Source organism: Sinocyclocheilus anshuiensis, unplaced genomic scaffold (assembly GCF_001515605.1).
Source record: "Sinocyclocheilus anshuiensis isolate Anshui unplaced genomic scaffold, SAMN03320099.WGS_v1.1 scaffold544, whole genome shotgun sequence".
Classification (NCBI taxonomy): Eukaryota; Metazoa; Chordata; class Actinopteri; order Cypriniformes; family Cyprinidae; genus Sinocyclocheilus; species Sinocyclocheilus anshuiensis.
Genome location: NW_015555763.1, coordinates 1,005,615 through 1,027,142, shown reverse-complemented (window position 1 = coordinate 1,027,142; position 21,528 = coordinate 1,005,615). Strand labels below are relative to the sequence as shown.

Sequence of the window (21,528 nt, the reverse complement as noted above, 5' to 3'; positions counted from 1 at the left end):
GCATTCCAGATTGTAATAAAATGTCTGCGTTTACTATTCATTGACGTCAGACCTCAGGGGATGGGTAGTGTGATAGCACTGATAGACCTGTCCTGCGTGCCTGATCTTTTGCGTGAGAGGTCCCTGAGGGAGACAGTCCTGCTGCAGGTTAAAACTAGGGATGCACCGATATGAACATTTTGGCCGATACCGATAATCATTACACGTGTAAAGAATCAAAATGAATGCGCCATAGATCAATAAAACGGAATAGCCTCTGCACGGACAATAATTAAATGATTTTAATTACTAAACCATATTGTTGATGATAATAATAAGAGAAAAATAAAAGTGGTAGTTATTATTAATAATGTATCAATGATTTTGAAAAAGTAACAAATTAATACCACTGTTTTAAATAGCAGCCGTTTGAGCTGCGCGTGCTGAAGCTGAAGAGCTGAATGAACATGGTAAACTGAAGCGTTTTGCGTTTGTAAAAAGATAATTGAAATGATTTCAGATAAGTCACTCAGTGCCTCCACTCTCTGACCTCCAACCCTGTGCTGATTTGACCTCGTATATAGACTAAACCGCATTAAATTACTGAAAAATGAAACTCAGCAGCCTCACCAGATTCCCAGTTTAATTTAAAAATGGAAGACTTACGATTTAATTTAGAAAACATTTTAAAGGAGCAATTCACCCAAAAATGAAAATGTACTCACCCTCAGGCCACCCAAGATGTAGATGAGTTTGCTTCTTAATCAAAATAGGTTTGGAGAAATTTAGCATTACAGCACTTGCACACAGTTTTTCACTTCACAAGACATTATTTGATGGACTGGAGTCGTGTGGATTATTGTGATGTTTTTATTAGCTGTGTGGACTCTCATTCTGATGGCACCCATTCTCTTATCTATTGGTGAGAAAGTGATGTAATGCTAAACAAACTCATCTACATCTTGGATGGCCTTAGGGTGAGTACATTTTAATGAATATATATTAAAGTTTTAAAGGTCAGTTATGAACTATAAAACTTAAAATGGTATTCAAATTAAGTGTTTTTTTTTCTCCTAATTTGACTATTCCCAACTATGCAATTTTCATTTCTTGTAATTGCACGGTTACATTTTCCAAAGTTCGTCCCACATTTAAGCAGTTTAAAGAAATAGTTCACCCAAAGATATGTACTCTACTGAGTAATTCATGAAAAGTAACAAGTATGCATTTCTAGACTAATTTAATCCATAGTTCAACCAGTGATGAAATACGATCTGTCATTATTTACTCACTCTCATGTCATGCCAAATGCATATGCTGAACGCGAAAGGAGAATCTTCACAACATAGATCTTTTCCATACAACAACTGATCATAAAGACTAATTTAGTGCATGAGACATACTGCTTTTATAGTGCATTTTTTTACTTTTTGGAACTTGACAGTCTGTGGTCACAATGAACTTGTCATTGTATGCGAAAAATAAAGGTGTGAACGGAAAACCTTTTGTGCTCCACGGATAAAAATTAGGATGCAGTACAGCTTTGGAACAACATGAAATTAGTAGATATTTCATTTCTGGGCTAAGATGGATAATAAAATACACATTTCTTATCCCTTTTCATGCGTTAACAGAATGCATCACATGTACAGGCTCACATCTCGAATTTCCTCATCACTATGGGAACTGCATAGGCAATTGACAGGAGGTTTCCCAAGATTGGCTCATCCACCCTTAAATTTGGTCATGTGTGTTTTTCAGATGCCTACACAAACCTTACGGCACCCTTGTATCACAGCAATTGGATGTTATTGGACTGATAATGCACTGTCATTGTTATGTTGGAAGTTCAATTATGTATTAATAATCAAGTGTTTCACTGTTTTCACATTTGTAAATTGATATGTTGTTACTGTCATAAAATCCAATCCCCTCAAGGTTGTATATAATTGTGGTTACAGGCTCTGCATCTGACCACGCAGCATCTGGCACACTGACTCATTTATGACTACATTAGTCTGCTATGTTGTATTACATGCAATATGGAGTTTTTTTTATGATCATAAATGCATGTTGAGAATTTTATGAACCAATGATTTTTGCTTCCTCTACTCCTGTAGAAGACTACTCTTACCCCCTGGATGACCACAGCTCGTCCATCACGATGCCTTCTGCCTTGCCACTGTCCATCTGCCCCATATCCAGTGTGCCTCCACCCACCCAATCAGTGCCCCACCTGAAGACGCCTCTTCCCGATGCCGGTCAACCCCAGGTGCAGATTAGAGTGGGACGGGAATGCCCTCAGAGGGCCAAGCCACCCAGTGGCTCTCGTTCTGGGGTGCGGGACTCTGCTGTTTGCCCCCACATTAAGGATGGCCAGCTGGGAGCGGGCCATGGCAGCAGCGCTGCCAAGCAGTCAAAGATCAGCCGTCGCCGGCCAACAAACGGCTGGCTGCCTGTTGGCGTGGCAACAGAAAAGGAAGTATTCATCGTGGTACGTACTTGAGTTGCCCTGTCTTGGGATGGTGTCAGCACAGACTGGCATATTGGAAGTTTCCTTAAAAGACATTTAGGTGCCCAGAGCAAGACTTCAAGCAGCGGTTCATTGAAAGAGTTTGCGTTTATTCCTGACGAATGACTAAATGATGCCCCAGGCATTTTCCTTAGAACAGAACTCGCAAAATGTCATTAGTAAACATTGTGAATTGCATTCATTGGAAATGACATTATTATTATTATTATTATTATTATTATTATTATTATTATTAAATTCCAGTGAGGTTCTTTTAAGCAAATATTTCTTAAATATTATGCCAGTGGGCAAACCTCAGACAATGAACGAACGGTTGTGTTTTAAAAATGTTTGCACCGTGCCGCTTTTTTTATTTCTCCATTTTAGTGTTTTTATGAACTAGAACATCTGTATTAAATTGAGAGTTTATGAACACAACACTTCAGGATTCAGCAGGCAATCTGTTTACTCAACCACACTGCTGACTCATGCCTGTACTCGGTCTTTGTGCTGCTCTTTAAGGGTTTGGATACTAGTCCTAGCCTAGTCAAATAGAGTAATAAAAACAAGTCATTTTGATGAGAGACTCTACTGTGTAATCATGGTTCGATATATTTTCCCCTTAGTATCATCAGTATTTGTGCAAAATTTCCATATACACATACCTTTAGAAAGTTTGGGGTCAGTAAGATATTTTTTTTTTTTTTTTTTAAAGAAATTCATTCATTCAGGAAAAATAAATTAAATTGATAAATTAACAGTAAAGACATTTGTTACAAAAAAAATATTAAAAATGCTGTCACGATTGCCTCAGAAATATTAAGCAGCACAGCTGTTTTCAACATTGGTAATAATAAGAATCATTATAAATTATTTAGCTCCAAATCAGAATATTAGAATGATTTCTGGATGATCATGTGACACTGAAGACTGGAATGGCTGCTGAAAATTCAGCTTTGCCTTTAGAGGAATAAATAACATTTCAGGGATAAATTACAATTATATTAAAATAAAACAGTTATCCTAAATTGTAATATTTCACTGTATTGCTGTTTTTACTTTATATTTGATCAAATAAATGTAGCCTTGGTAAGTGTAAGAAACATTTTTTCAAAACCATTAAAAAAATTGCTCATCACCAAATTTGAATGGTAGTGTAGATATTTTGCTGCACTCAATTCAAATATTATTTTTTCTATTTTTAGTGGCATTGCTTTAATTAGCATGTTAACAGCACGCCGTGCTTATTTTTAAAGGGTGCATTTTTAAATTAATCTCCTTTAAAGCGCCTTACCTGTGGTCCACATGTTACATGTGTAAGATGTCAAGTTAAAAATACTTTTTGAAATGCATTTTGAGAGTAGTCATTCAGGCAAGCCAGACTACTTGATTAAGCTATCTTAAGTAAAGCTTTAATCACTTAGGCTGGTTTCACATTGACCCTTCTTGGAGTTTTTCAAATTTGTAGTTTTTCAAATGTCTGACATGATCCAAAAGTGTATAATGAGATAGAATGTGATGTGTAACTATATTTTTCATTTCGTTTAAGGGTGAGGACTCCACATCCCTGCGCAGGTGTTATGAAGGAGTGCAGAGAGATGGAGAGGTGATCAGGGTCAGAGACACAGTGCTACTGCGCTCAGGTCCCAGGAAGAAGTCCTCGCCTTATGTGGCCAAAGTCTCTGCCTTCTGGGAAGACCCTGAGTCAGGTAAGTCTTCCTCTAAATACTGTTTTCTCTGGTGCATCAGTGAAAGTCACAGAAGAGCTCATAATACTTGATGCCTACTTTCAGCGGAGCTGATGATGAGCTTGTTTTGGTACTACCGCCCAGAACACACTCAGGGGGGTCGTAATCCCAGCATGCACTGTGAGGTGAGTCTAGAATTGTTCATGGCACAGCAGTGTGGTCCTCCGGGGACTAGCAATGTCAACATTTGACTTCCTTTGATTAGGATTTTAATAGAGGAAGTAGGCAGCACAAGTTTCCTGTGTTCAGTAAACCGCTGAAATAGGGACACTGGGCAAACAAATGACTCCCAGCACTCTCAAACACGTTATGAGCACTGTATATGTACTATAATTCATAAAGGGAATATTTAAATTGACTTTTTAGCATGCCTGCATCTTCCGACATCAATATTTGATTTAATACTAAGTTTCAAAAGAATACGAAGTTTTTTTTTTCTCATTGTATTTGTTGCAATATTTATTTTATACATTTACAGCATGGATTCCCTTAAGTTGATTATAAAATATTGATGGTGTGTGTGAATTTTTCCAGAATGAGATTTTCGCATCTCGGCATCAGGATGAAAACAGTGTGGCATGTATCGAGGATAAGTGCTATGTGTTGACATTAGCACAATACTGTAGGTGAGCGATCATATTTATCGGCTCTTTGGAAGTGTCAAATGTATCATCACCTCCTATCCTTTCTATAAATCAAATGTGATTTGGAATGTTTCAGATTTTGTGCCTTGGTGAAGTGTGGTGAGGAGGGCTTTCCCAGACGTAGCTCCCTGGTCCCTCCTTCCAGCGATGTAATTCCAGCTCATCGTTGCATGCCCAACGACATCGACCCCGACTTGGTGTTCGTCTGCCGCCACGTTTACGACTTCCGCTACGGCCGTCTGCTGAAAAACCTGCAGTAGGTTTGAATGGAGCCATACACTGAAACCAGAATCCAAAACGTCGTGACACAATCAAAGCCCTATCAGCTGGATGGCCACAAGTCTTTAGGGAGGAGTTGTTATTTTCTGTTTTCCCTTTAGGATAAATGCTCTCGGCGTAGCACTTCTGAAAAAGTGAAAAAAGTTGCAACTGTTATCCCTTGTGACTTCATAGAATGGCATTCTGAGCACAACTACCTTGAGTTCAAAGGTACCGATCGCCAAAATGTGATTTTTCACTCCATGAATTTGAGTATTTATTTTTGCAGTTATCTTTTATATTTGCTGAATGAGTGTAAAAAGACGAAGAAATTTAATCCAGGTACATTAAGAATGACCTTGAATTATGGAATAGAGTTCTAATATTCTCTCTTTGGAAGTAACCGCACCCTTATTATTGAACCTAATAATCTGTAGATTGAAGGGAAAAAATATTTATTTTTAGATAAATTGAACACAAGCTCCTTGTTTTAGGAGGCACCAATCAGTTTGATCCTCAACACAATGGCCAATCATTCATTCAATCATCAAAACAGGGTGTAGGGAATCACAGACTTATCATGGCGGACCAAATATCGCAGAATGCATTTGGTTAACTTAACATTCTGTTGATCGACCAATGAGTAATGAGCTTTCGTCCTCCCGTTGCCCATCATGACTTGCCTTATATCCAACACCGAGTTTCCCCGTTTTCTGCCTTCCCAGCAAACCAAAGGTTATCACGCAACTCCTTAACATCCACCTTTGCAACTCCATTAGTTTGCACTAAAACTTATCATTCACCGAGTCAGCAGTCTGACTCAGTTCAAAATGTCATCTGCTACTGATCTCCAATGCAGGAAAATACTGTGTATTTGTTGTACGTGTTCAAAGAGATACGAGAGAACTCGCTAACTGTCAATTACAAATGTGAATGGACAAACTTTATCTCGCGCGCACAGGCCTGCTTTCAACGTGTGCCCTTTGCTTCTTGTCCTACATGGTAGTTTTGTTACAAGATCGCTAATTACGATATGAGAAAGCTGTTTTATATGGTCTGTTTGTGCCTTTAAATAGTTAACAGTTTTCTATGTGAAGAAATACTGGTTGGTTGATTTTTTATTTTATTTTTTATTCAAGCCTCTTCACGTTTTTGGCCTGCTTGTTTTGCACCACATTGTTATCTGTGCTAAAAAGCATTGATAAGATTGTCTGATTACACTATGCTGACCTTCACACTTCCCTATTTTGGACTTTTTCTTTAGAAGATTGCAGACTTTACATGAGATGGTAGAGTTAAAGTGTAATTGTACCCACAGGGTCTCAACGGTTAAACTGATGGAAGAGGAGACCTGTTTGTTTTTTGTTTGTTTGTTTTACATCAATTTGTCTTAGGTTAACATCCTTTTTTGTGTTCAGATACGCTTTAAGGTATTCTTGAATACATTCCTTTCACGTTATTGAGATCTGAGTGAATATTAATCAGTCAGAGATAATTTTGTCATTGTGATGAAGATGAGATGATTTTTGTCGTTCAATAGTTATACTCTTTGCCCTCAGTTATTGCAGTAAATGTCATCTAGCATCAGATATGCCAGTTTAGATGTGTTAATGCCATAGCGGTTTCGCGGAACATTTAAGCAGAGCTCGTTTTGCTTTGGTTGGCGGTGTGGTTGAGTAGACTCCTTAATGGTTGCTGTTAGTGTGAAAATTATGTATTTTTGAAATGTATACTTCTCTAGAAGAATGTTCTGGATGGCAAATACAACATGTTGTGTACCAAAATGAGGAGAGAGGGAGAGGATTGTTCATTCCTCTGTATACAAAACTGACCATGAATTCCAGGCTCTTTGCTCCTTTGATGAATGGCTGTTTGTGTGTATGTGGGCGAGCGTGTCTATATAAATATATATATATATATACATCTATGTTTTTGCCATTTGTGAATAATGGCTCTCACTGTGGTTCGCTGGAGTCCCAAAGCTTTAGAAATGGCTTTATAACCTTTTCCAGACTGATAGATCTCAATTACTTTCTTTCTCATTTGTTTCTGAATTTCTTTGGATCTCGGCATGATGTCTAGCTTTTGAGGATCTTTTGGTCTACTTCACTTTGTCAGGCAGGTCCTATTTAAGAGATTTCTTGATTGCGAACAGGTGTGGCAGTAATCAGGCCTGGGTGTGGCTAGAGAAATTGAACTCAGGTGTGATAAACCACAGTTTTAACAGGGGGCAAACACTTTTTCACACAGGGCCATGTAGTTTTGGATTTTGTTTTCCCTTAATAATAAAAACCTTCATTTAAAAACTGCATGTTGTGTTTACTTGTGTTATCTTTGACTAATATTTAAATTTGTTTGATGATCTGAAACATTAAAGTGTGACAAATATGAAAAAAAAAAATCAGGAAGGGGGCCAACACTTTTTCACACCACTGTATTTCAGTGCAGCATGGAAGTACTGGGCATTCTTTGAAATAATAGATCTAGCACAGCGCATTTGTATTATTTAAGATAGAAATGTATATTATAAGAGGAAAATATTTAAAAGGAATAAATAATATATGAGCATCAAGGTCTTTGTCTCGTGTGTTTAGTTCCTTGCCTTCTGATGTATTGACGTCGATCCAAATGAAGCATAAAGCACGTAATTACACATTTAACACTGGTTGTGAGATGTTAATAGCTTCTCAAAGCCGTCCTGAGGCATCTATGTCAAAAAGCTTAATAAAAAAGCTCCATATTACATAATGAACGTTGTGTGCATATTTTTCCTGAAGGCTCTGTGTGTTGCTTTAATCTAAATTAAATCAATGTTCAATTAATATTACAGTGTGTATTAAAAGACCTCATTACTAATAGTATTAGACAAATATTTAAGAAAAAACCTGATGGAGAACAGCTCCTTTTCAATTTTTAGTTGACAATGATTGTCATTTTGATGTCTATTTTATATAGTTAAGAGAACACAAGCTGCACTGGAGCAGTGTTACCACAGGGTGTCACGCTAAACCTACCTTGACCCTCTTTTGCCCGACAGCACTAACTCAGTCTTATGAGAGAAATGAGACAATGATAGCTGAACAGTGAAACATCCACCATTTCCATGTCCTCTTTTAATGAAAATCAACAAAAACACTTGTGTTTGTTGTATTTAACTGCCATGCATTTTAATTTCAATTGACTGGTTGTAGGGTGTATTTACATTTATGAATTTGGCCTTAAAGTGGTTTGCAGTGCATTCATGGTTTGCATTTATGTTCTCTTGGAATTTTGGATACAGGAAAACATCACTTCAACTATAACATCCACTGTTTTAGAGACATCTGTTTTTAAAGTAATAGTTCACCCAAAAATGAAAATTTGATGAAACTTTACACACCCTCAGGCCATCTAAGCTGTAAAAGAGTTTGTTTCTTAATCAGAACAGATTTGTAGAAATAGCATTACATTACTTGCTCAGCAGTGAATCCTCTGCAGTGAATGGGTGCCGTCAGAATGAGAGTTCAAACAACAACATAAAAAAAAAATCGAAATAATCCACGATTCCAATCGCTTAATGTCTTGTGAAGTAAAAAGCTGCATATTTGTCCATCATTAAGACGTTTTTAACTTTAAACCGTCATATCTGGCCAAGTCCATAATCCATAATAAGGATTCCTACAGTGAAAAAGTCCATCCCCTGTTGTCTTCTCATTTCAAAATCCACCAACATATTTATTTAGAGCCTTTTTGGACTATTTTTGCTTGTGAACAGTGCTTGATCTGTGCATTTTTTTAACCGATTCAGAGGGGACGACGTCTTTCACCGGAGAAAGCAATGTTATGGATAGAGGACTCGTTTGAAGCTTTTCGCTTCACAAGACATTAATTGATGGACTGGAGTCATGTGGATTTATGTTTTCATCAGCTGTTTGAACACTCATTCTGACGGCACCCATTCACTGCAGAGGATCCATTGATGAGCAAGTGATGTAATGCTAAATTTCATAGAATCTTTTCAGATGAAGAAACAAACTTGTCTACATCTTGGATGGCCTGAAGGGGAGTACATTTTCAGCTAACTTTCATTTTTGACTGAACTATTTTCTTCATTGGTCATCTTAGTAGCTTACTGAAGCTGTCCATTTTATGACTTCTGAAATGAATTTTCCTCCTTGACCTGCTCAAACTCTCAGTGCCCTTCAAGCATAACCAATCCCAGAACCAAAGTATGATGCATTTGCAGATTTATTTTGCTACCTGGATCCTTCAATCCTCATGGAGACCAGTTTGGAAAGTACTTGAAAGCAGATGGAAAAATCTGCTAGCTGTTTTATTTACTTTCTTATACAGGTTTCAGGCCAGAAGGCATTTGTTCTTAATGCTTTGTTTTTCAGGTGCATCTTATATGATGCCCAGCACACATTTTACTAAATAAAATTTCCATGCAGCTGACATTATAGAGATATGGATTTGACAACAGCCATATATGGTAAGTCTTATATGGCATTTGATACACATTTTGAGTACAAATATATGTGAACATTTGGTGATTTCTGTATTGTTTTGTTCATTAATATACCTGAGTGCAACAGACAGCTTGAATGGAGTTCACACCATGAGCTAAATTAGATTCTTCTGCAGTCTTTTGTTTCCATTATTAATGATCCATGTGAAAAATGATGGAAGCAATAATGATGTTTTTGGTTTTCAGTTACGCTAATGTTGTAAGATAAGCACATTTTGATGTTGCCATCTGTCCAATGAACAAGTGCTTTCATCGGTTCTTACAGAATAATTGCTGTTTGTTTACCCTAAAGAGCAACAGTTGCTCTCTATATTAATCATTTCAATTTTGTCTGTTTACTCTGATCTGAAATCATATAGAAATGCTAATGCTATATTTGGATCGGGAGATGCAGAAAATGTTTAATACACCTCAGCAATAAAATTTTCTTAGGCATATGAGTAAATCTGGTAAATATCCCTGGCCTGACTTACGAATTACAAACGTTTAAAATCTATTCATTGCAGGAAAACAAATCATTATAAAATGCAAATGTTTAACATGCAGAACCAGCACAGATTTATTATTTATTCCCAGTCCAGTGCATACAGTGCATAACAAACCCATAACATATTTACAAACAATTTCAGAGCTGTAATCAAATCTTACATAATGAAAGAAAACGAAAGAAAGCAAAATCTAATTTTGCAACTCATCCCTTATCAACCAAATGCACACAGCTAGAGATTCAAAATGTTTCCATGGCATTTAAATCTGTAAGTTAATTGAGCAGGTAAGCAGCCTTATAAATATTCACGAGGCATCTGATTTATTCCCATATCAGTTCTTGTATTTCATTTCGCGTATTGCTGTGAGAGACTTGAATGGTGCACCTTTTGCTCAGTCCCCCCAAATAAGATCAGTGAGTGACTCCAAAAAAAAAATGAGGCTCTGGATATGAGAAGCGAGAAATATCTCCATTGCTCACATCAGCAGCTTTACAAATGGGTGAGAGAGTAAATGAAATCATCAAGGAGCAGTGTTTCCAGTGTTACCTCTGTTCTTCTTTACAGGCTATTTATGGTGACACATAAAATACATTTATATGCATTTTTCTGTCTTTCTTTTTTTTTCGGGCAGAATATCATCATTCCTGTCTTGATCTTAAAGAAAGAAGGACAGTTAAAGAAATACATTGCACATAATATTTCAGAGACAGCAACAGATGCTTTAGGGCAAAAATGCTTTTTCTTTTTGTGTGCTTATTCCTCTGTAAACAAAATGCATTTTAGCTACATTTTAACTGTAATATATTCTATCTATAATGTAATTTATTCTATTAATATACAGTAGCCACAAACTGATTTGAACCCCTAAACCGTATTAAAATATGTATATTTTAAACCATGAAAAAATTTTAATATAGTTTTTATGCAACAGTTCAATAAACAGGAAGTTAATACTGAGTAAATTGTTTTACACTCACTATAATATTTTGTCTGTTTTTGCTCTGTCAACAGATTGAAAAAAGAATCAACCATTTTGTCTCATAGCAACCCACAGTATGTCATTTCGTTCTGGCTGAAGTGGTGTTTGAGTGAATCAGTTGAACATGTTCAGTCGGCAAAAACAAGCACAGCCCAGTGCCAAGAGACGCCGACTGGGTTACCACACTAATCTGACAAAACCTGACGAACATGTCTTTGTCTGCATTTGTCAGTGCAGTGTGAAGTTATGTTTTATTTCTGAATGAATGAGTGTTTTTGAGTGAATGATTCAATGACTCACTCATAAAGAAAATCACTTGTCACAACCTGTTTGTTAAAAATGTAACCTGCAGAAAGAGAAAACAATCCTGATAGGATAGGTAGAATGTGCAAATATGGTCAATAAGACATTCTTCTTGTCGTCTTTTCCCCACGTTTTGTCTCTTGAAATACAGTTGTGTAACCCAAACGATAAGATTTCTAATGTTGAAGTTCCTTCACTTCTGTTTACACAGGTAGTTTCTTGGACATCTGTCCTGCAACGAGCCTAATCACCAAAAATAATGTTTTAAAATTCTGTAGGATAACAGTTTAATGCAAAATGTCCCATGTCTGAGTGAATGGTTTTATAATAACTTGCCACATTTATACAATTCAAAAATATGCAATAGATAAAAACTTAGTAATAAAAATATACATTTTCATTTTTGGTATGGTTTGAATTTTGCCATATAGAAGTACTAAATCTGTCATTGCTTATTATAAATGTTCAGAAAGCATGGAAGAACACTAAGTGGGCAAAATCAGTATGCTTCTGATAGTTTGAGAGCTTGAGATTGAACGATATGATGGATGTTGCCAGGGAGGAAATTACTTGCAGCTGTTTTACTCTAGATATACTGCACCTGTCTTAGTTTTGAAGCATGATTAGCACTAATAGTGAGATAAAACTGAAAGTGGCCCACTATTCATCTGAACACACAAAATATGATGTACTGTAAATATGTATATAATTACTAGATATACACACAAATACTTAGATTTACTGAAGTACTGATATATTGCACAAAGATTTTGCACAGCACAAAGAGATAGGCTTCGTTACAGTTAACAAGATTGTCGTTCACATTGCATTTTACTTGCACATTGTGTGCAACATTTACAAGCATAAAGACAATAAACAACTTCTAAAAGGGTTACAATACATGAAATTCTGAAATTAAAGCATTATAATATTATTTATTATCATTATTATTTTATATTGATAAAGTGTATAATAAAGCATATTTATTATTTTGCCATATTTTGCCAATAATCTTACCATTTTGTAGCGTCTGGACCAATCAAACAAACAATATATATTTTGTTAGCTATATTTAACAAATACTCTGTAACACCCCTCAGTTAACAAGCCATATGAGGACCTATGGACCCTTCCCCCGAAATGCGTAACACCGCAGGAGGGCCACTTAATCATGCAGATTTATGCTACAAGCTCTGTGTAGAGTTGTACAGTCTGAAAGTTATTTCCCTTAACCAGTAAATGAACGTTCTTAGAATTGACAGACGGTTGACCCTGAGATGTCAAGTAAATATCTACAGCGGATCTAAATATTTATAATTAATTATAACTAGTTATGATTAATTATTCATATTTCCCTTATGAGCTGATTCGCTACAATTCCTTTTTACAATTTCAATCTTACAATTGAAGTTTTTAGAGTTCTTTAAATAATTCAAATATAGATATCAACAACTTTATTGTTGATATCTTTACAGTTCTCTAAATTGCTATTTGGCTATCAGGCATTATGCATAATTACTGGTCCGTGTCAGATAGGCAAGTAGTTAGTAGCTTGTCAGTAGTTCAACCATGAATGAAGCTCAGTTCTCAACAAAGAAATTTTCTAACAAAGTATTAATATTACTAATGCTGTAACACTGTTGCAGCGTTCGTCGTCTTGCTAGTTCGATTGTTTTGTACTTTGCAGTGGATTATTTTTAAGATAGAATACTGGTACCATTTTAAATAAATTCAACTCAAATCAGTAATTCATTTCCACATTTTTATTGTTTAGTGGGGGAAATAAAAATCTAAAGAAGAGCACCCAGGAGCAGTTCTTGAGTTTCAAATGATAGCGCCTGTGTAAAGCGGTTTTCTCATATCATAGTTTTTATTTGTCATCTTCAGTGGAGGATATGACAGAGTGTTTGTAAACCAGACACTGTTTTCTGGTGCTGCATGAAAATGAGATCTCCATCTAGTAGCAACTCTACCTTGAATATGAGCTTCTAGCGCTGGAGGTCACTGAACTCTTCTGAGTCACGCATTTGCATAGTAATGAAATACTAACAGGCCTTTTTCATTTCATTTTACTTTACCCCGCTGTTGATCAGACAGAGGGGACAATACCTTATCCATCAATGCTCTCAATGCTACTTAACCACTGCTGTGTCGTAGATGCTCAGTTGTTGAGCTCCTTTTGTGCATTAAAATGAAAATTCCTGTTAATGCATGTATAATAGTCTCAAGTTCTCCATCATTCTCTGATTTCATGTTTCAGTGTTTTAAAAACTACCATATTTTAGTCACGGTTTTTTTTTTTCTGAAATGACCTGCGACTAGACTATTCCATAGCGACTTATATGCAACTTAAAGCGCGTAATACACGTTTGGATTCGTGCCGAATGAGAGAGCTTTGTCAGCCCAAGTTTATTTGCATAGCGCACAAGTCCTTCTGGGAAGTTTGTATTTGATTTGGGAAGTCATAATTATGACATCAGGTATGTTCGAGTCATTTGGTCAAAACAGGATGGCGATGTACCTTTTCTACAAAAAAATGCATCCACAAAATGATAAATAAAGTGTGTGTTTTTGCTTAAAGTGAATCATATATGTTCTATCGCACTTGTACAATACTATATTTTGTACGTGCAACTTAACACAGAGGCAGAATCCATTGCATTCAACATTTTCTCACTGACATGCCCCAGCTCGGAAGCTCTGGACTTATGGTCACACAGGAAGGACCGTATATAAGTTGAACTCTGAACTTTCTTTATGCCCTGAGTTGGGGAAGTGTCAAAAATGAAAACATGTTGAATGCACTGGATGCAGCATCTGTATTGATGGTGAATTTGTTGAAATTAAATTAATTTAGTTTTATTTACTGAATTTACTAGAACTATCCAAGGTTTATGTACAATATGGTGACAGTGGTGGTGGTGACGACGTGTCGCCAAGGATGGGGTCTCTTACTCTGAAATTGTGCTGTGCATTTCACCCATCCAAGTGACACGCACAACAGTGAGCATTGAATGGGTTAGCCACTGAAGCTCAGCCACTCATTGCTTTTCCTAGAGATCAGGTCTTAATCTGAAGCCATTATGGAGACCTTTTCTTGAATCTGAGGGACTGACTGTCAAGCAGAATCATTGTAATTGGTATGAGAAGGGATTCATCAAGACTAAAGCCTGTGAAGCAGGAACGAAACATGTTAATAAAAGCTGCATGACACTGCAGACAAAACAGGGCTGGTCAGAAATGGAGGTTGAAATGGCTTTCTGAAGTGCACTGATGGCCTCATTTGCATATGGGAATTTGCAGGGAGTGGCCTCTGTCTTTCAAGCGGACAGTGAATTGGGTGGAACAAAAAAAAAAAAGACAGTAATGCATTTTGTCTAGCAGAGTGTATCATTTAGCTGACGTGAGAATGGACTGAATCGGTTAGATTCGGTGCACTTTACTGTATGAGCTCGAGGGTCATTCCTGTTATGCAGTCACCTACTTTGTGAACTTTAAAAAAATGATTTTGACCCATACAATGTATTTTTGGCTATTGCTACAAATATACCCCAGCGACTTAAGACTGGTTTTGTGGTCCAGGGTCACATATTGTTGAAAATTGTGGAAATTGTTGAGAAAAAGTGTGATTAAAATGTGTGATGCTACTTTAACTGTATATATCAGCCTTTACATTCCAATATAATGTAATATATAATATAATATCATAATACTTGGAAAATTCCATATATACTAGAAAAATTGACACTTGGTAAAATGATGTTCTTAAATTATAAAATGACTTTGAAATTTATGAAACTTAATTAAACGGAAAAAAATATAACAAGAAATATGTAAAGTTACAAAGGAACTGCAATTTTCTCTGGCAGTGTTAATAATGTTATTAATGTGACTATGTACAGATAACAAAATAATTGATTTAAAAAAAATATCAAATTAAAATCAAACTTAAATACACCTAACAAGAGGGAAATAAAGAGCAAATGTTTTTACATGAATTTGAAAACCTACTGTATATTGTTGAGAAAACTCTGATGTGATAAAAAAAAATGTATGTGTATTTGATGTGCTATTTAATGTTCTGTAAATGTATTAAATTACTTTGAATCAAATGTAAACATTTTAGAGAGAGAGAGTGGAAAAAATTAAAGTTACAAAGGAACTTCAATTTTCTCTGGCAGTGTTATTGATGTGACTGTATGTACAGATAACAAGATAATAATTGATTCAGCAATTGATTAAAAAATAATAAAATAAAATAAAATAAAAACATTCACTTATTTCTATAATAAAATAAACAGTTTTCATCTTTATAATATCAAAATAAAAGAAAGTAGTGCATAGTAGGAATGACCCAAGGAAAACACTTAAATTTAGCATCATCATCTCCAAGGACAATTACCTGTGACAGTAAAGGAAGAGTCAAGTCAAGTCACCTATATAGTGCTTTATACAATACAGATTGTGTCAAAGCAGCTTTACAGTGTCAAACAGGAAAATCTTTTGTCAATAATGCAAGAGTGCAATAACAAACTCTCAATTTTTCAGTTTTTCAGTCAGTTCATTGATGATTCCGTGATGTTGTTACGGGGCGAACGAGACGCGAGACGTGCGGATCCATCTGCAAAGCTTTTATTTAGAGGCATGGTCATAAAAACAGGCAAGGTTCTGACAATGGCAAACAGGTATATTGAAGGCAAGACAAAAGAGTAATCCAAACCGGGCGTGAGTCAGTCGACAGCGAATGTTATCCAGAGGGCTTGACAAGAGGGGAAATCCAATAACACGAGCAGTAGTCCAGGCGAGGTGCAAACACAGTCCGAAACAGCAGGCAAAGGGTTAATCCAAGATAAACAGGCAAAAATCAGGTAACACGGGAAAGCAGGCAAGACAAGACTATGACTAGGAACTAAGGACTAGAAACTAGGGCAGGAAACTGGCTCCATAATGTGCTACTACTAGGAGAGCGATAAACGCAAACGATACACGAGACTAAAACAGAAAACACGGAATGGTTCGGTAAGGCAGCTAACACTTGGGGAGTGAAAAGTGCAGAACAGTACTCGTGCTCTCTTCCAATAGTGTCTGTGCAATCAAGCCGACAATATTGCCAGAAATTAAGCATCCCCAACTAAGAAAGCCAAAGGCAACAGTGACAGGAAACCAAAACTCCATCGGTGACAGAAATGGAGAAGAAAAACCTTGGGAGAAACCAGGCTCAGTCGGGGGGCCAGTTCTCCTCTGGCCAGACGAAACCAGCATGGTGTGGTTTAATTCCAGGCTGCAACACAGGTCAGATTGTGCAGAGGACTTGTCTGCTTCTCGTGGTCTTGTGCCAATGGCCGTCTAGTTGATGCGGTCTTCGCAGGGGATCTGTCTCTAGGATTCATCTAGTTGACATGGTCTCTGCTGACATTCAGGGCTGTATCGCAGCGGATGAAGGACTATAAAGCTAAACCATTCAGGGCTTTATAAGTAATTAGCAAGATATTAAAATTTATACAATGTTCAATAGGGAGCCAGTGCAGAGTTGACAGAACCGGGCTAATATATTATATAAGGTACTTCCTGGTTCTAGTAAGAACTCTAGCTGCTGCATTTTGGACCAGCTGGAGTTTGTTTATTAAGGGCGTAGAGCAACCACCCAATTCAACCAACCTGGCTGGGACATGATTATCAATGTCTACTCTGAAAGGTGAGATTTTTGTTTATTTAACACCCTGATGATATGATTCCTTAGCTTTTTTTGGATATTATTAGCCTACATAAGCTGACGAAATAAGCTACTGTAACTGTGAAACGTTATGTAAGCTGGCTACCTTAATACAACTTCCCTTACGAAAATTAACCATGGTTTAACTATTTAAAAAAATTGTTACTATAGTTAAAACATGGTTACTACACGTTTACTATAATAAAACCATGGTTAATTTTTGTAAGGGTTGTTGGGGTCCCCTTGAAACATTTCCCTTACGAAATTACAAAAATTAACTGTGGTTTTATGATAGTAAAAATGTAGTACGTTTTTTTGGCGTATTGACCAGTATAACCACAAATATGGTTAAACTATGGTTAGTGTAGCAAAACCATGGTTAATTTGTGGTTACCGGTTTAACTATAGTAACCATGTTTTTTTTTTGGTTTTATTTTCATAACGGTTCTGTTGTGGTCTGGGGCCCGTTTCAATAAGGAGGTTCAACCAGCTCTAAGTTGAAACTTGAACTCTGAGTTGACTTATCCTGAGATGGGAAACTCAGAGTTTTCAGGTTCAGAACAGCTGGATTGAGTTTGTTCAATCCACTAGCTCGTGCACCACGACAATGAAAAGCCATGATCAATGGAGCTCCGAAATGATGATTCACCATGCAGCACCCGACAAAAAGACGTCCACATACTTCAATACGTAATTTTAATTCTTAATCACTGTTATAATATAAAAGGTAAAAAGTGTCAAAATGGTAAATTATTGAACTAATATTAATTTTCATGGTATCCCACAGACAAAAGAGAAAAAAAAGAACAACAACAAAAAAAGCAGCTAAACATGAAGTAAAAACATAATTCAATCAGGTAAAGCTTTAAGGTTCATGAGTGTAGGCTACATGACTTTACAAACTTTTGACATATGAAATAAATATCATTCAGTGTCTATTTCAATTTGCAGCAGCTTTTTCCACATAGTCTAATGCTCTTTTCACATTATTAAATGTTCTCTAATCCAAACTGATGCATTTCTTAATTAGAGTAATGAAATGAACATCTACTCAGCCAACAGCAAGAAGGCTCACAAAATAATGAAGAACAGATGAAGAGGAGATGGCCACAATACCAAGTATTATAAGAATATTAAAATTCAACAGGAAAAAGAATAACTGTTGCTTTTGTATTTGTAGGAAATAAAGATGACCAAATAAATGTAACAGCTGTGGTGGTGGGTACGGAATATATCTTGAACTACCCTTCCATCTGGTATCCTTCCATTCCATACAGTTATCAGCTTAATTTTCGATGGGTTTGTGATCAGGAAACTACACAAAAATTCTCATAAAGAGCGTGAGAGCGAGGCACACTTTCCTTACCGCTCTGCATACAGCGGCCTTACTAATGTGCTCTGCATCCCTGGTGTTATATAGAAAACTACCATTTAAAAATGGTACCACTCAAATAAATATGCATGTGGATATGGCAAAAAAATTATGGTGAGAATTAAGTTATATTTTAGCAGTTTAAACAACATAGAGTGATAGTAAGATTCCTACATACAAACAAAGGTACACGGAGCTACAATCGCAAACCTCTCAGCAGCACGTCAGACAGGAACCGGGCCCATATGATGTGTATTATGTTTAGTGTCAGGAAGTAATTTAGTTACTTATTTCCTCATATGGTGAGTCATATTAAGCAGATTGAAAATAGAAAATGAATAAACCATTTGAAAAATGAATAAACCATTGCAGTAGTTTAGTATTTTTTTTGTATCTTTTTTTGCATGAACAAACAAGCAAATAGCTGTTTTAGCTTGCACTGTTTAAGGCAAAGTCGGCACCCATGAATCTTTGATTGCTTGTCCATCCATGTGAAAACGAACATGAATGTATTACAATTACTGGTTATTCATCCAATTATCCAAATTTTACTCAGTTCTGTCAAATGCAGGAGAGTGAAAATATACCTCAAGTCCATGATTCAGCAGTTCAGAGAAAGAATATAAAAAGATTTGGAGTTCAGCTCTTTATGCAGTTTCAACTTGTTAAAATAAAACCTGTGCAGACAGCTCTATAATCACAGTGTTGACACTAGCAATCTAGCACGGCTTATGCTGCAAAAGACCCGGTATTAGTATGTGTAGGACAAGCTCCAGATGCATGTTGCAGCGGATCGAGAGAGAGGAAAATTGGGGGTGAAGAGAGGGAGCACTTTAGATGGACCATAATTGATGCCCTTTGCTGGTGAGCATCTTTGTTGAGAGGCTTGTTCTTCACTTTGTCAGATGCCAATTTACTTTTCATCTTTTAAACTCCCCAGGCTCTACAAAAAGCCCACAAGGACCTCCTCTGTTTTCTTGTAATTAGCTTTGAATCAATTTTTCTCTGCACTCAATATTCAGCCCACACTCCCTTTGAATAATCATCCATAAACGTGGCATTCTGATGAGAAGTTCGGTTCGCATTTCTTCTGAAGCGTACCTGATATACACAGGAGAATTTAGATGGGTGATTATTTACTCACCCTCATGTCTTTTCAAACCTACATGATTTTTGTTATTTTAGTGAAACATTGAAGATGTTCAGAAGGATGTTCACACTGCTCTTAGTGAATGGTGACCAGCTGTCAGGCTCCAAGAATGACTAAAAGCACCATGATAGATGGATGGACAGACTGACGATAGATAGATAGATGGATGGATGGATGGATGGATGGATGGATGGATGGATGGTTGGATGGATGGATACAGACAGATAGACGGACGGATGATAGATAAAGAGAGAGAGAGAGGGACGGACAGACGGATAGATAGATGTGTGTTTTTTATGGATGATCAAAGTTCACTGGGTTTGAAACAACAATGAGGGTGAGTAAACTATCCATTTTAAGGCAACTTTCACAAGTGAAAGAACACAGTGTTACTTGCTAGTTGGACAGCATGACTAGAAACTCTGGACAAACAGTCAATGAAATGGAACAAAGAAGGACAAGAAGTCTGAAGCATCCTTTATCATCATCTGACAAATCTGTTTCTATACCTTACAACAAGAGACATTATTTATCAAATCCCAGAGTAAATTTTTATAAAGTAAATATTTAATAGCTTGGTGTCCATGAGTGATTTCATCATCTGTGGCTGTTTTCACACACCTGCTTGTCAAACTAATGCTGTGTGCTGCCATTTTTATTATTTATATTTATTTTTCGTCATTGAACTTTGGGATCGAATTATTCAGTGTGCTGAGTCTGGAAGACTGAACTGTGACAGAACATTTACCTTTTACAGTATACTTTTATGTAATGTTTAGTGCTTTACAGTGCATTTTTAAACATGTTTAATGGTACAGTTGTGGGATTGAGAGTTGTTTAAGATAAATGCAAATATTGAGACTATGTATTTTTGTGTTATGAAACACCTGTCTAATAGTGATTTAATTCTCTCTTAATTACTGTCCGGTTTGGCAAAGCTGAAGTATGTACTTGGCAGAAAGGCTCTGAATGATCTCTCATCTTGTTAATATGTGGCATTTATTATCCCTTAGACTCCTGTAGTTTGCTTGACCAAATACAAAAATTTTAATATATCTAGGATTCTGAATTAGAGGCACTCAGAAAGTTTGAGAAAAGTCTAAAAGTGTGTAAATGCACCTTTTAGACTTGAATAGATAAAATGAATGTGTAATTAAGATTTCAAACGTCCAAATCCATTATTGTTGTTATTCATCCATTATTGTTATAATCCATTATTTATATTTTATTATAATCCATTATTTATCTGACACAGAATCCACTAGAAAATAAAGGATTGTTGCAGTAACACTCAGGATTTTCCTCCTATACTGTAAACACAAATGAAACCATGCACAGTATTTTACTGCTGATTTTAGTGCAAAATTAATAAATTTATGAGGGCACAGTTAAATAGACTACTGAAAGGAAAACTAAAATAAAGCTCTAAAAGCTCTTCAGACACTAGAAAAACCATCAGTAGTCTAACACTTATGCTTCATCTTTTTTCTGATGCATAACAATATGAAAGCAGCCAAGTGACTAAAACAAACAAAAAAATGAACAGAAGGTGCAGCAGATGAAAGCACTTTCATAATACAGTAATAGAGAGTCCATGGCCTTTTATGCAGCCTGACAGTGTTTTGTGCATTTCCTTTGAAGGTGGTGAGCAATAATGTCTAAAAACTCTGCAGTGTACAAAGCGCAAACCACACTCACATTCACTAGACTACTCATGCAATTCCATGCTCAATAAATCTAAGGTGAATTACAATATTATATGTATACACTAGTTTTTGGTTTAAGTTTAAGAAGGTAAATTACATTAATTAGAAATACTCTTTTCAATATTCGATACTCTAATCGAAGTGGCTATGTGATTTATGTGAGCTCATG

General features: G+C 36.3%; 1 protein-coding gene across 5 annotated transcripts in view; it reads left to right on the top strand.

The window, feature by feature from the left end:
- The window catches only part of LOC107674082 (bromo adjacent homology domain-containing 1 protein-like), a 33,670-nt gene extending 26,982 nt beyond the window's left edge, over positions 1-6,688 (top strand). For all 5 annotated transcript variants that reach the window (XM_016467956.1, XM_016467957.1, XM_016467955.1 and 2 more), the window contains 5 exons: positions 2,100-2,473; positions 4,041-4,200; positions 4,285-4,364; positions 4,774-4,865; positions 4,960-6,688. In XM_016467956.1, the coding sequence (XP_016323442.1) occupies positions 2,100-2,473; positions 4,041-4,200; positions 4,285-4,364; positions 4,774-4,865; positions 4,960-5,143 (890 nt within the window). In that variant the 3' untranslated portion in view covers positions 5,144-6,688. The remainder of the gene's footprint in view (positions 1-2,099; positions 2,474-4,040; positions 4,201-4,284; positions 4,365-4,773; positions 4,866-4,959) is intronic.
- Positions 6,689-21,528: the final 14,840 nt, after the last annotated feature.